General features: G+C 54.3%; 1 protein-coding gene across 2 annotated transcripts in view; it reads right to left on the bottom strand.

The window, feature by feature from the left end:
- GRK5 (G protein-coupled receptor kinase 5) overlaps positions 1-12167 on the bottom strand; it is a 231844-nt gene that overhangs the window by 4572 nt on the left and 215105 nt on the right. For both annotated transcript variants that reach the window (XM_008073260.2, XM_021706580.1), the window contains 4 exons: positions 11509-11546; positions 9726-9815; positions 7719-7927; positions 2356-2493 (listed from right to left, as the gene is read on the bottom strand). In XM_008073260.2, coding sequence (XP_008071451.1) covers positions 2356-2493; positions 7719-7927; positions 9726-9815; positions 11509-11546 — 475 coding nt within the window. The remainder of the gene's footprint in view (positions 1-2355; positions 2494-7718; positions 7928-9725; positions 9816-11508; positions 11547-12167) is intronic.

The following is a 12167-nucleotide window of genomic DNA, read 5'->3' as shown; positions in this document are numbered from 1 at the left end:
CAAAAAAAAAAAAAAAAAAGTCAAGGGAAGAACATGACACAGCCCGATGGTGTTGTGGGAACAGCCACAGAAGGTGAGTCTGGGGCCTTGGGGAGGAGGTGGGTTGGGGAAAGGCTGGCCCCAGGGCCAAAGCCCCCTCAGCTCACAGGGGCTTCATGCTCCAGGGCCTGCAACCCACACTCCCCTGTGGGCCCCAAGAAAACACGCCCCAACTGTGGGTGGCTCTGCCTGTGCCACACTGGGAGGGGCTCTGCTACCTCATCCTCCTATCGCCCCCACTGGGGACAGCCTGGGTCACATCCAGGGTGACCAACGGTCTGGTTTGCCCAGTGCTAAAACCAGGAGTCAGGGCAGACCAGGACGGCTGGTGGCCCTGACTGTCAGCGCTGCCTCCTCGCACAGGCTGCTTCCCAGGCTGGAGTCCCTTGTCCAGCTCTGCCTCATCAGCTCCACATGGGGCTCCCCTGTTCCCAGTCTTCTCCTCCCAGGCCTCTGGTTCTCTCCTTTCGTGACTTGTGTTTCCACTTCTATTTAAGAGGGGTTTGCGGATATTCTTTCTTCCTCTTCAGACTGTACATTCCAAGAAGGAATCAACCAAGCGTTTTGTGCACCACGGGGTCCCCCGGGGCCTGGCACAGGCATGGAGCATGCCAAGAGGTCGAGAAAGACCCCCTGTGCCATGATCAATCTCGCCCCGTCACCACAGCAGCAGGAGCCCAGAGCCACGGGGTGTCTGCCTCAGTTCCCAGTCTTCTCCACACCCGCAGCCTGGTGCCCAACCCTCCTCCAATCCAAGACAGCCGTTCAGTGATACAACTGTGGTGTTTGAGTGGTCACTCTATGTAGTGCCCAGGGACTCCAAGTAGTGGCCATCCCCAAAGCCCTCAGCAATAAAAACAAACAGCAAACTCCTGGCTGGTGGTGTTTCTGGCACAGTGGCTCTTAGAATCACCCGGGGAGGTTTCAAAACTCCCGATGCCCAGGTCTTATGCCAGACCGCCTGGGGACTGGATGGAAGATGAGCACTGTGCATGGTCCCCATGGGATTCCAAGTGGGAACCAGGTTGCGAAATGCTGTCATTGGTATTCTCCTCCCACCTGCTGAGGTTTAGCTGTAGGTTAAATGTGCAGTATTTCCAGTGCATTTTCCTCCTGCACTGGGCCTTGCAAATGATAAGGTTCGTCCTGATGCCACCTGAAGTGGCATCCAGTGACCTTCACTTTTCATATTCTCAACAGCCCCCACCTTCCCCCAGAAAGTGCTCCCTGGCTACCCCATCACACAGACCTTGTCAGATGTCAGACGGTCAGATGGGGGTCCGTGGTGTGGCTCTTGTGGCCACCACTCAGCACCCAGCAGGGTCCTGGGTCCCCAAACCTGCTGCTGCTCTCCTGCCCCACCCGAGAGGACCAGGGAATCCTCACTAGAGGGGATGCCAGCGTTCCAAGGACTGTCCCCACCCACTCCACGCAGGGTGGATAAATGGTTAACACTGGCTCTGGAGAAGGGGGAGTGGGAGGAAGGAGCCCTGATCTGCAGCATTTGCCAATTGCTGTGGTGTAAATTCTCCCCCGTGGTTCACTGTGAGCTACCCACGTGAAGTTACTCAGCACAGATTTGGGAAGGGATGTGTAAGCAAGCTCGCCTGAGATGAAACAGGCTGGCCCAGCAAGCCATAGTCCCTGGCTCAGCCATCACTCCAGCCAAGGGTTGGTTTCTCAGTCTGCGGAAGCTTGGAAGGAGCAGAGGAGCACACAGTCCTTCTTGGCTTGACTCCCTGATTCTACACAGTGCAGGCCCGGAGATCACAGCATGTGAGCCTGCCCTGTCTCTACCTGGTCTGGCTCCCTCGCTCTGACCCAGCTGAGTGACAGCCAGTGTTTTAGGGACCACAGATTTACCTTAGCTAGATTCTTGCCTCATGCATATGCATTGACTCAGGGACTTCTGAGGGGAAGAGGGTGGGAAGATGTAATTCCTGCGATTTGAGCTCCTGGGGGAGGGGACTCTCTTGTTCTCACTGTATCTGCTGTGCCTGGCCCAGAAAACAGTAGGAGCTTAATGAATGCTAGTTAAACCGAACTGAATGTGGTGGCCCTCAATGCCCTTGAAAGCACTCTCCACTCAGTTCTCATTTCACCCTCAAATCTCTGGGCAGGTTGGGGGAATGGGTGTCACTGGCCTCAATGGGAGGAAACGGAAGCTTGGAAGGATTTGTCCAGATCTCCCAGGCCTGGGCGAGTGCCCAAGTCTCAGGACAGCCAGTGTGGGGTCCCCTGGCCTTCTCCTCATCTGTACTGCCTGGCATGAAGTTCATCCACAGCTTGGGTGAAGCTGGAGAGAAGGCTACTCACATCTGGAATGAAGGGAGGGTCCAACATCCCGGCTTCTAAGCGCTTGAAGTTCATGTTCCTGAAGAAGGGGTGTCTCTTGACCTCTGCAGCCCCCTCCTCCTGGCAGCCCAGCCTCTGCTTTGCATCTTTGGTGAGCAGCTGCAGGGAGAGAGAGCCCATGAGGCCGCACTTGCCCGGAGGCCAGAGGAGCAGAGGAACTTCAGAAGGTCTGTGGTCATCGTCCTTCACAAGTGTGTCCCTGAACCCCCAGATGTCCCACCTCTGCAGTGTCTGTGGCACCCTCAGAAATCCAAGGGACACTGCCCCACCCCGCTACGGTCTTGTTTCAGGGTTGCCTCCGAGGCATGGTGGACACTTGTGGTCACACATTCACAGCGTGGTCAGATGCCTGCATCCCCCAGGTGAGCAGGAATCTGGTCTGCTTCTCCCATGACTGCACACCCCATGCCTGGGCAGAGGAGGCACCCATTCACGTTTGTTGAGTTAGTGCCACGTCTTCTGTGGAGGGTAAGCAACAAAAGGCAAGGACTGAACCTGCAGCTCTCCCATTCATTTACTCATCTGACCGGTAGACTTGGACCTCCTAGGTGCAGAGCCCTGGGCAGATAGAGGGAGGATGCCCCAAGGAGCTTGTCCTCAAGGAGCTTTCAGACTCATGGAGGGGGGCAAAGCAATACAGCGGGACACTGTGGGGTCAGAGGAGCGTGAACTGGCTGCCAGCTGGGAGTGGAGGACGCTTCATGGGGAAGGGGCATTTGAGTTGAGTCCTGCAGGACAGACAGGCTTTCAGAAGGTGAGGAGAGGGAAAGTTATACAGGTAGGGGAACTGCACTAGCAGGAGCACAGTGGCAGAGACTTGCAAGCTATGTTTGAGAAAAACCCAAAACACATTTGAATTTGAGAGAAGGATGAGGGTGTGGGGATTGGCCAGGGTCAAGGGCATTGGTTGGGGATGGGGCAGGTATGGCTGACATAGTGTAGAATTGGTTAGGTAGATTCTCTTCTTTTTTTTTTTTTTTTTTTGAGTTGGAGTCTCACTCTGTCACCCAGGCTGCAGTGCAGTGGCACACTCACAGCCACTGCAACCTCAACCTGCTGGGCTCAGGAGATCCTTCTGCCTCAGTCTTCCAAGTAGCTGGAACCACAGGCATGAGCCACCACGCCCAGCTAATATTTTGATTCATTGTAGAAACAAGGTCTTTCCATTTTCCCCAGGCTGCTCTTGAATCTGTGGGCTCAGGCAATCCTCTCGCCTCAGCCTCCCAAAGTGCTGGGATTATAGGTGTGAGCCATTGCACCTAGCTAGGCAAGTTTTCTTAGGCAGGGCTAAATTAAAACAGGGTAAGCATTCAGACATCTTTCTTATCCATACACGACCTTCACCCAACCAACCAGCCATATCAGACCTGACCACTTTGGGGGTTGGAATGTGGAACTACCAGTGCAGTGAATCACAGAAACAATAGGGAACTACTCAAACAGACATGATATTCTAAAAAAGCCCAAATGTAATTGGACAGTAACTTCCATTATTTAGGTCCTTGTGAACTTAAAGGCTGAGAGACGGTAATCAAAACTTGTAACCAGATACCTGTAGCCCTCTACTCTTAGCTCATGGATTGCTTAATCATTGTTGTAAAAGTATGTAAAGCTTCTTGTCAAAGGCAAGCAGGCACCCCCTCTTAGGGATCCAAGCCCGCCCTTGAGCACACCTCTTTCTTTTTAACAAATTCTGTCTTGAACTATACTTTGGACTGGCTCTAAATTCTTTTCTGTAGCAGAGTCAAAGAACCCATGGGTGATCCACTCCACCCTACCTGGTGTCAGGGGAGAGATGACGGAGGGCCTTGAAGGCTGAGTCGGGAGGTGGGATTTTAACCTGGAAGTAGACAGAGCCAGGGATGGCTGAGGTATGAGAGTGTCCCCAGCCAAGAGGCAGAAAAGTTAATGGGAGAGGAAGAGGCTGCAGGAGCAGCGAGAAAGAAAGGATGAAGGTGTGGCTGTAGGCCAGAGGACTGAATCCAGTGGGCAGGGCCTTGACTAGCCATGGCCACCAGATGACCGCAGAATCTCAGCACCCCTCTATACTCCCAGCACCCCAGTCTCGTGCTTTTCCTTTCTCCTCTGCCCCACTGAGAACTATGCCTGCACACATTGGTGTCTACTGTTCGCTTGAGACTAAAATCCAGGGGAGCGGGTTGCACTGGGGAGGGAGTCCAGCGCCATCTTTTGGCAATGCCCGTGTGCTTTGCCCCCATTCATTACACGAGCATTTCCTGCTGGCCCTGAGGATGCAGGGGAGAGTTAGTGGGCAGACTGGCCTCCTGGAGCTCACAGTCCGGAGGGGGCCTCTCTCCCCATAACAAAGGAATCAAAGGTGGCAGCAGGGCTGGCACCAGATCACATCCTTGAAAGGACTGAGCACTCACAAGATCACCCTCCAACCACTCACTGACTGCTGGGCTGATGGCACAGGGTCTGGTGCTCACACCTCCGCTTCTCTTCTCTAGGGCTTCACTGCCAATGCAGGCTTAAGGAACTGGGTTCTGCTGGGCATGGGCTCCTCCCTGTCCTAAGAAGTCCCACCAAGGCAAAGCTCCTCCTGCAGGGGCTGCAACACCTAGCCAGACAGATGGCACAGATGAAAGTGGGGAAGGTGAGGGGAAGGCCAGCCAGGCTGTATATCAGCTCCTGTCAGGTGGAATGGCAGCCAGGGCCCAGGGTTTCTGGTTTTTTTTCAAGAGAAGCCAGAAAATCCGGATGAGTATGTGAAATCTCCTCATTTAAAAATCTTGGCAATGAACCCACCATTCACTTCTTTCAAAAATCCTGTATGGGCTGAAGAAAACACCCTCCCACATGCTGCCTGTCTGCAACCTTGTACCAGATAAATGGTTTATAACTGTGATATCAGTCCACACCAAGAGAAATGAGAGGGAGAGAAGGTGCGAGTTGGGGTGAGTAGGGCAGGCTTCTTGGAGGAGGAGTACAGATGGGTTAGAAGAGCAGTTGAGACCAAGATGGCTGAAAAGCCAGAGTAAGTGGGGAAGGCCCAGTGCTGGGAGGGGCCCAAGGAAGGTAGAAGCTGAGGTATGGGCCTAGGGACTAGACTCAGGAGACAGGGAGGGGAGATGTGTGAATTTCTGAACCCCAGAGGGCAGGGGACAGACCCTGGGGCTAGAGATCAACTTCCTCGCTGTTTGTGGAGTGGCCTTCTTAGGCAGGCAGGGTTGCAGCTGCCAGAGCCTAGTACCAGCCTCATGGCCTCCTTTCAAATCAGGTCCTGCAATATCCTGCCCCCTGCCAGTTGGAGCTGAGGGGGCAGGCCTGGCTGCCAGACCTGAGAGGCTGAAGTAAAGAGCATGAAGGAGGCTTGACACCAGCATCCCAAGACCCCAGGATCATATGCTAGAGAAGGCAGAGCAAGTTCAGAGGCCTGTCTCCAGAGGGTGATGGTTTGGTATCCACAGGCCAGGTCCGCCTGGAGCAGCAGGCTCAGCCTCTGCCTTTCCCCTGGTGGCCACCAGGAGGCAGCAGAGGCACAACAGCATCCTGGTTCTGGGTTGCAGGAGATCCCAGTCCCAAAGCCAGGTGCACCAAAGTGGATGAGCAGGGGCATAGGGGTAGGGTAGGGTCCTCTCTGCTTCCCATTCTCTCAACATATCCCGCAGCACTGCTGAGGCCTCTCAAGACCTGTCTCTGAAATTCCTGACCCTGACGTGGGACATTTGATGATGCTCTGACCATGGCTGTCTGACTCCCTTTCTGGTCCTTGTCCAGTTTGGCCAGAGTGGATCAAAATCTCGAGATAACATAGCCAGGTATTGGTGGCATTCACATTTCCATTTGCCTGACCTGTGCTGCACTGCTCCTCCTATCCCTCCACCCCGACTCTGGCTGTGACGACTGCTGGAATTTATGAAAGGCCCAGTGGCAAAGCTGGCCAATGGCAACATGCTTGGGGATGATTTGCCTGTGTACACCCTGCCCCTCCCAATTCGACTTTCACACACACACACACACACAGAGCTTTGGTTCCTCTGTTTTGGATGTGGTCAGATGGCAGATTCAGCCCTAAGTCCCTCTTCCCATGGCCCTATGGAGTGAAAATGAAGTTGGCGATAGGAAGTGGTCAAGGAATGACTGACGAGAGGGGCCCCTGGGGGTGGGGAGTGAAGCCAGATGGTGCAGCCTTGGGTCTTCCTAAGGTGGAAGCTGACCTTTCATCAACTCCCTGGGCCTGCTCTTCCCTAACTCCAGCCTGGGTTGTCAATGCATGTGCTGAAGTTGCCACTACGAATTCAAAGAGGTGGGAAGAGCATCCCCTCCCCCCAGCTTGGGCTGCCCACATGCTGCTCCCAATGCAGCAGGACTCTAGGAGAGGAGGTCTGTGGGGTGGCAGGTGCACAGCTGGGTGCTCCGGCCCTTCTTGTCTCCATGTGGCCAGCACTAAGAGGCAGCTGCCTGCACTGGGGGTGCCAGGCATATCTGATGTGCCTGGCACCATAACGAGGATCCCATGGAGGTACAGGCTGGACTTGGGAGGCTGAGAGCCAGGCAGAAGCAAGAGGTGGCCATCTTCCCACAAAACCACTGACCTTGGTTCCCAAAGGAAGGGCCTAAGGGCCAGCCTGGGGTGGGGCCCACCAGGGCTGTGGGGGAGGGCAGTGGTCCAAAGTGGTGCCACTCCCAGCTCTGACACTTTCAATGGCTCCTGTCCCTCCTCCCTCTATCTGGCATCCCAGTCCCCATCACTCACCCAGTCTATCTAAATGACACTCCCATGAGCACCATCCCTGTGGACGGGGCAAATCCCACTACCCATCAATGCCATCATGTAGAACCCGACGTGGGGTGCCCGGCCTTCTGTTTAGTGGTTAGGAAACTTTGTAATGAGGTGCTCAAAGACTATGAAAATATCACCCCACTTCCCACCCCCTGCAGTCCCTGGTCTCAAGTCAGCACTTGGGATCCAGAGTTGGAGGGAACAGGTGGCCTAAGGTCAAGGGCTTGTATCTTGAGCCCCAGTTCGGACCATCTCTTCTCTGCTCTGTGAGGACTCTCCACAAACCTGGACTGGAAGTGGGGGGGCATTCACACGGGTCCTCTTAGCCCCCTTCGCTTGGTTCTTGGGTATTCCTGCCCCCATCCCAGGGTTTCTCCCCGACTACTTCGCTGACCACCTGAGTCCAGGGCAAGAAGCACCCATGGCTCTGGCCTGGCAGGCTGCACCACCCAGCCTAGTATGCTCTGACCCCAGAGCCTTCAGTCTGTTTGCTGTTTGGGGGACAGGTTGGGGGCAAGGAGGTGAGCCACCACTGGATGCCAGCCCAAGGGCAGTGTCCAGCTTGCCAGAAACTCACCATCTTGCAGATGGACTTGGCCTCCTCAGAGAACTTGTGGGAGTACACCTCCTCGGTCTCCAGGACGCGGCGGTCCACCTCCTCCCGCTTCACCTTCTCCTTGCGGCCGCGGAACGGTGACTGGCCCTCAATCATTTCGTAGATGAGGCAGCCCAGGCCCCAGTAGTCAGGGCTCAGGCCATACCTCTGGTTGTTCAAGACCTCTGGAGCTGCGGGCAGAGAAGAGGGGCAAGAGTGGCCGGGAGGGGTGAGAGGAAGCCTGTGGCAGGACAGAGCCCGGGAACAGGGACCACTGCTAGTCCTCACCGACCGGGCCTCAGCGTGTCAGGTGTCCAAGAGTGACGGTGCTACGCACAGAAGGTCTGGGTTTCATGGCTGGGTTCCTGCCCCACCCCTCACTCCTACCCACTAATTGCTCTGAGTACTACTTCCTCCGGGGAGCCTGCCTCTGTGCATCCACTCTGACCACAGTGGATGGAAATGCCCTTCTCTCAATGTCTCCTCCACTAGAACATCAGCAACTCTCACTGTTTTGTCCCTAGTATGACACCTGCCACAAGTGTCATATTCAATGAGTAAAGGTGTATCCACCCAAATTAAAGATTATTCTTAGTTGATCTGGAATTCAAACAACCTCTCACTATGTCTTCTCTACCACTTTGCTAAAACTAATTATAAAATCACCATAGAAATGCAAAAAAGACAGTTCTGTGTCACAAAGTCACATATGTCTAGAGGCAAATGCATCCACATATGCACCGGTTTGCATACAACAGAGGCTGGGAAGACAGATGCATGCAACACTGTGTACAAAAGGAGACCCACACAAATGCACAGGCAGGTATATACACAGGCACACAGAGAGATTGGCCATCCGTCTCCATCCATCTTCCTTAATACCCATCCATGCATTCATGCATCCATCCATCACCTCTAAATGGGTATCTAAATATCCATCCATCCGTCCATCCTCTATAGTATCTATTCACGTATTCACATATCCATGCATCTATCCATCCATCCATTCTTCCATGCATTTATCCAACATCTGCAATATCTAAATATCCATTCAGTCCATCTATCCATCTCCACCCATCATCTATAACATCCATCCATCCATCCATCCATCCATCCATCCATCCATCATCTGTAACATCTAAATATTCATCCATTCCATCCATCCATCCTCTATAGTATCTATTCATGTATCCACATATCCATGCATCCATCCATCCATCATCTGTAATACCTAAATGTCCATCCATCCCATCCATTCATTCATCTACCCAACTATTATCTATAATATCCATCCGCCCACATATGCATTCATCCATCATCTGTCAGCATGCACGTGGGCACACACATACACACAAACACACCCCACCGGTTGCCAAATGTTATGCAATCTGAAAGGGACCCTTTAGCACCAGACGGTGCACCTGCTGTTGGCACAAGCCTGGCCAGAGGGTGGCAATGTGCCTGGCCCTCTGAGCTACCTGGGCCCCCTACCTCTCGGGGCTGGTGTGAAGTATGTAAGAGGAAGCCCACTGGAAGGGGGATTCTAGGGGGAAGGGTTTAGTTCCAGGTCTCTTCCCTGCAGCTCCTAGGGTAGGCTGAGGGAAGGTGGGGCAGGGAGCCCAAGGCCGGTCCCTACTTAGCATCATGCTTGGGGCCACGGCGGCTGCAGCTCCTCTCCTTTCGGGCCCTTCCGCATGACTTCCCTCATCTCAGGAGTCTCTCCTCATTGTGGCTGCCCACAGCAGCTCTGTGTGCAGGCTTTGGCTACTGATCTCCAAGAGGGGCTTGCCTGAGACACAGGTGGGGTGGGGACTGGAGGCCTCGGAGAGCTCGGTCTGTCTGAGTCACACCTGGGGCCCCCATGCTCAGCCACCCTGACTAAGGCTCCCCCCCAAGCCATCCCGTGGAGACCTTGACATTACTTGTGACCAGTGGTGGGCAAAGAGGCGAGATTCCGCGTGTGGGGGGCAGGGTCTTGTCAGTACTCACCCATGTAGCCAACGGTGCCCACCCGGCCCCGGATCAGGTCTCCCTCAGGGATCTTCACAGCCAGGCCCAGGTCTGAGATCCTAATGTGGCCTGGGGGGGACAGCAGGGTCAGTGGGTCCCTGGAACAGCTCTGTGGATACCCAGCCCACCTTGGCCAGGGCTATACACTTCCGGCATGCCCTCAGGCCAGGCACACAAGCCCTTAGTGTTTTCATCTGTCTGATGAGGACAGGGCCCCAATCTGTCCTCTCAGGGGGACCACAAGACCCTTGGGAGAGTCCAGGTATGAGAGGATGGGGGTAAATGACTACTCTTCAGGAGCAAAACATGAAGATGCAAAAGGATGCCCGGATTTGGCTGGACACTGGCTGCCTCCTCATCAAATGCCCTAATGGGCTTCTTGGAGGGCTGAGGTCACAAAGTTGGAAACATCTTGGCCTGACTCTGGGATTGCTTTGTGGAAAAAATGTGAGATTTTGCAACAATCTGCTTAAAGGGAAAAAATAATAAAACAATTTGGGAAGCAACTCTCCAACCTGCCTTGTTGGTCTCTGGAGATTGTTTTTTTCCTTTTGGAGAAACTAAAAGGGAACATGTCTGACCTAGCCTGGCAGAGCCTAGAGATGGAATCAGCACTCACAGCCTAGGGCTGACCCCAAAGGCCAAGATGCCACCTGCTGAGAGCCCCACCTCTGTCTCTGTCTTGCTTGCAGCCCACCCGGGCAGGGGCATGGCCACATCTTACCTAGCACATGCTTTCCCCTCCTCTGCCTGTGGACACCAAGCCCCTCACAAGCCTAGAGCTTAGTGAGGCCCAGAGACAGTTGTCAGGGCAGAGCCACACGGAGGCCTGGGCTCAGCGGCTACTGACAGTCGGGAGAGGGAAGAGTAGTGTGGGCACAGTTCTGAGACTGCAGAGGCCACTGCACTCATCTAGAGAGGGGTGGCAGGCCCTGAACCCTCCACCTGCTCCTCGACATGGCTGCATCCCACTCTCCAGGTGCAACCTGACTCCCCTTTCTCCCTTCCCTCTAGCAGGCACTGGGATCTGGGGTCTCTGGGAAGGGACCCAGTTTCTGCCCTTGGTTCCTCACTGATATTGCCAGGTAACCTCAGCAGGTTGGCTCCTCCAAGCCTCAATCTTGTCATCGGTAAAATGGGCACAGGAATGCTGCTTGTCCTGCCCCATTCTGTGCAGATGGGAAAATCTAGCCAGTGAAAGGCGTGGAGATGATTTTCCAGGTGTGTGTGAGAGGTTTGCAGTTGTGAGGGGTTGCTGTGGCTGCTCTTACTATCCGCCTGCTCACACTCAAAAGGAAAGAACAACAGCGGTGCACAAATAAGATGCCTAGCCTGTATACAGCTGGCAAAGTTGACAATTTCCTCCCAAGCTGCCTTGTGGGGTCTCTGCAGCACCCTCCCCCTCTAAGTGGGCTGGGCAGGACACACTGTTTCCACTTCAGAGACAAGATGAGGTGCTGAGGAGTTGTCTGAAAGCTTTCTTTGTCCAATATCTCTGAAATTCTGGACTCCTCATTCAGTGCTGTGTCTGTGAACACTGCTTGCTCACCAACCAGGAGCTTTATCCATACCCGCTGCCTTCCACAGGCATCCGGGATGGATGGGTGGGAGTGGGCTACCAGCTCGCCTGCTGAGGTCCCGAGGTCAGCCTCCTCCACCCGTCTCTGGGAGTCTCTGGGAGGCCCTGTGCTCCCCATGGGTGGCAATGCTCACCTCAGCTACAGGGCAGTAGAAGGTTCTCCTGAGCCATGCTCTGACTTACCGTAATCATCCAACAGGATGTTTTCAGGTTTCAAATCTCTGAAAGGGAAGAATAGCAAGCATCTGAGTGTTGGCATTCTGGGTGGCACGGATGTCCCGGCATCTGGGCGGACCCCCTTTGGCCAGCCAGGCCCCAGGAGCCATGGGGTGTTTCCTTTCCCTGTTTGGCTCAGACTGTCTGGCCTTTTTCCGAGTCAAGCAGATCCTGAGCTACTTTTTTTCCTTCTGGTAATTTAAAGCAAACCCTGCTGCTTGCCATGGATATCTTCCCCACCCCAGAGAGTGACTGGGAGGTTAGGAAGAGGCCAGTCCTGGCACCAGTCACACAAGGATGGCCCCAGGGCTGAGAACACTTCTGACTGGGAAGGCATCCCCCACAAAGGTCTCAGGATGTCCTGAGGCAAAGCCTGGGACAGAAGGAAGAGCAGTTACTGAGAATAAAGCACCAGCTACACAACTGGGAAGAGAGAATTGTCGGGGAGCACATGGGACTCCCAGGAAAAAGGCCTTCTTTGGGATGGGGCCTCCTGCTGCAGCTACACTACAGCCTGGGAGCAAGCACCCAGAAGGCCCAGCTGTAGGCATGGCAGCCTCATCCTGTCCCTAATGTCTCTTCTCTTGGATGGCAGGATCTTGCTCACAAGAGAGAGAACCTTTCCA

Source organism: Carlito syrichta, unplaced genomic scaffold, assembly GCF_000164805.1.
Source record: "Carlito syrichta isolate Samal-C Ts95f unplaced genomic scaffold, Tarsius_syrichta-2.0.1 Scaffold315801, whole genome shotgun sequence".
Lineage (NCBI taxonomy): Eukaryota > Metazoa > Chordata > Mammalia > Primates > Tarsiidae > Carlito > Carlito syrichta.
This window is presented reverse-complemented; position numbering and strand designations above follow the sequence as displayed.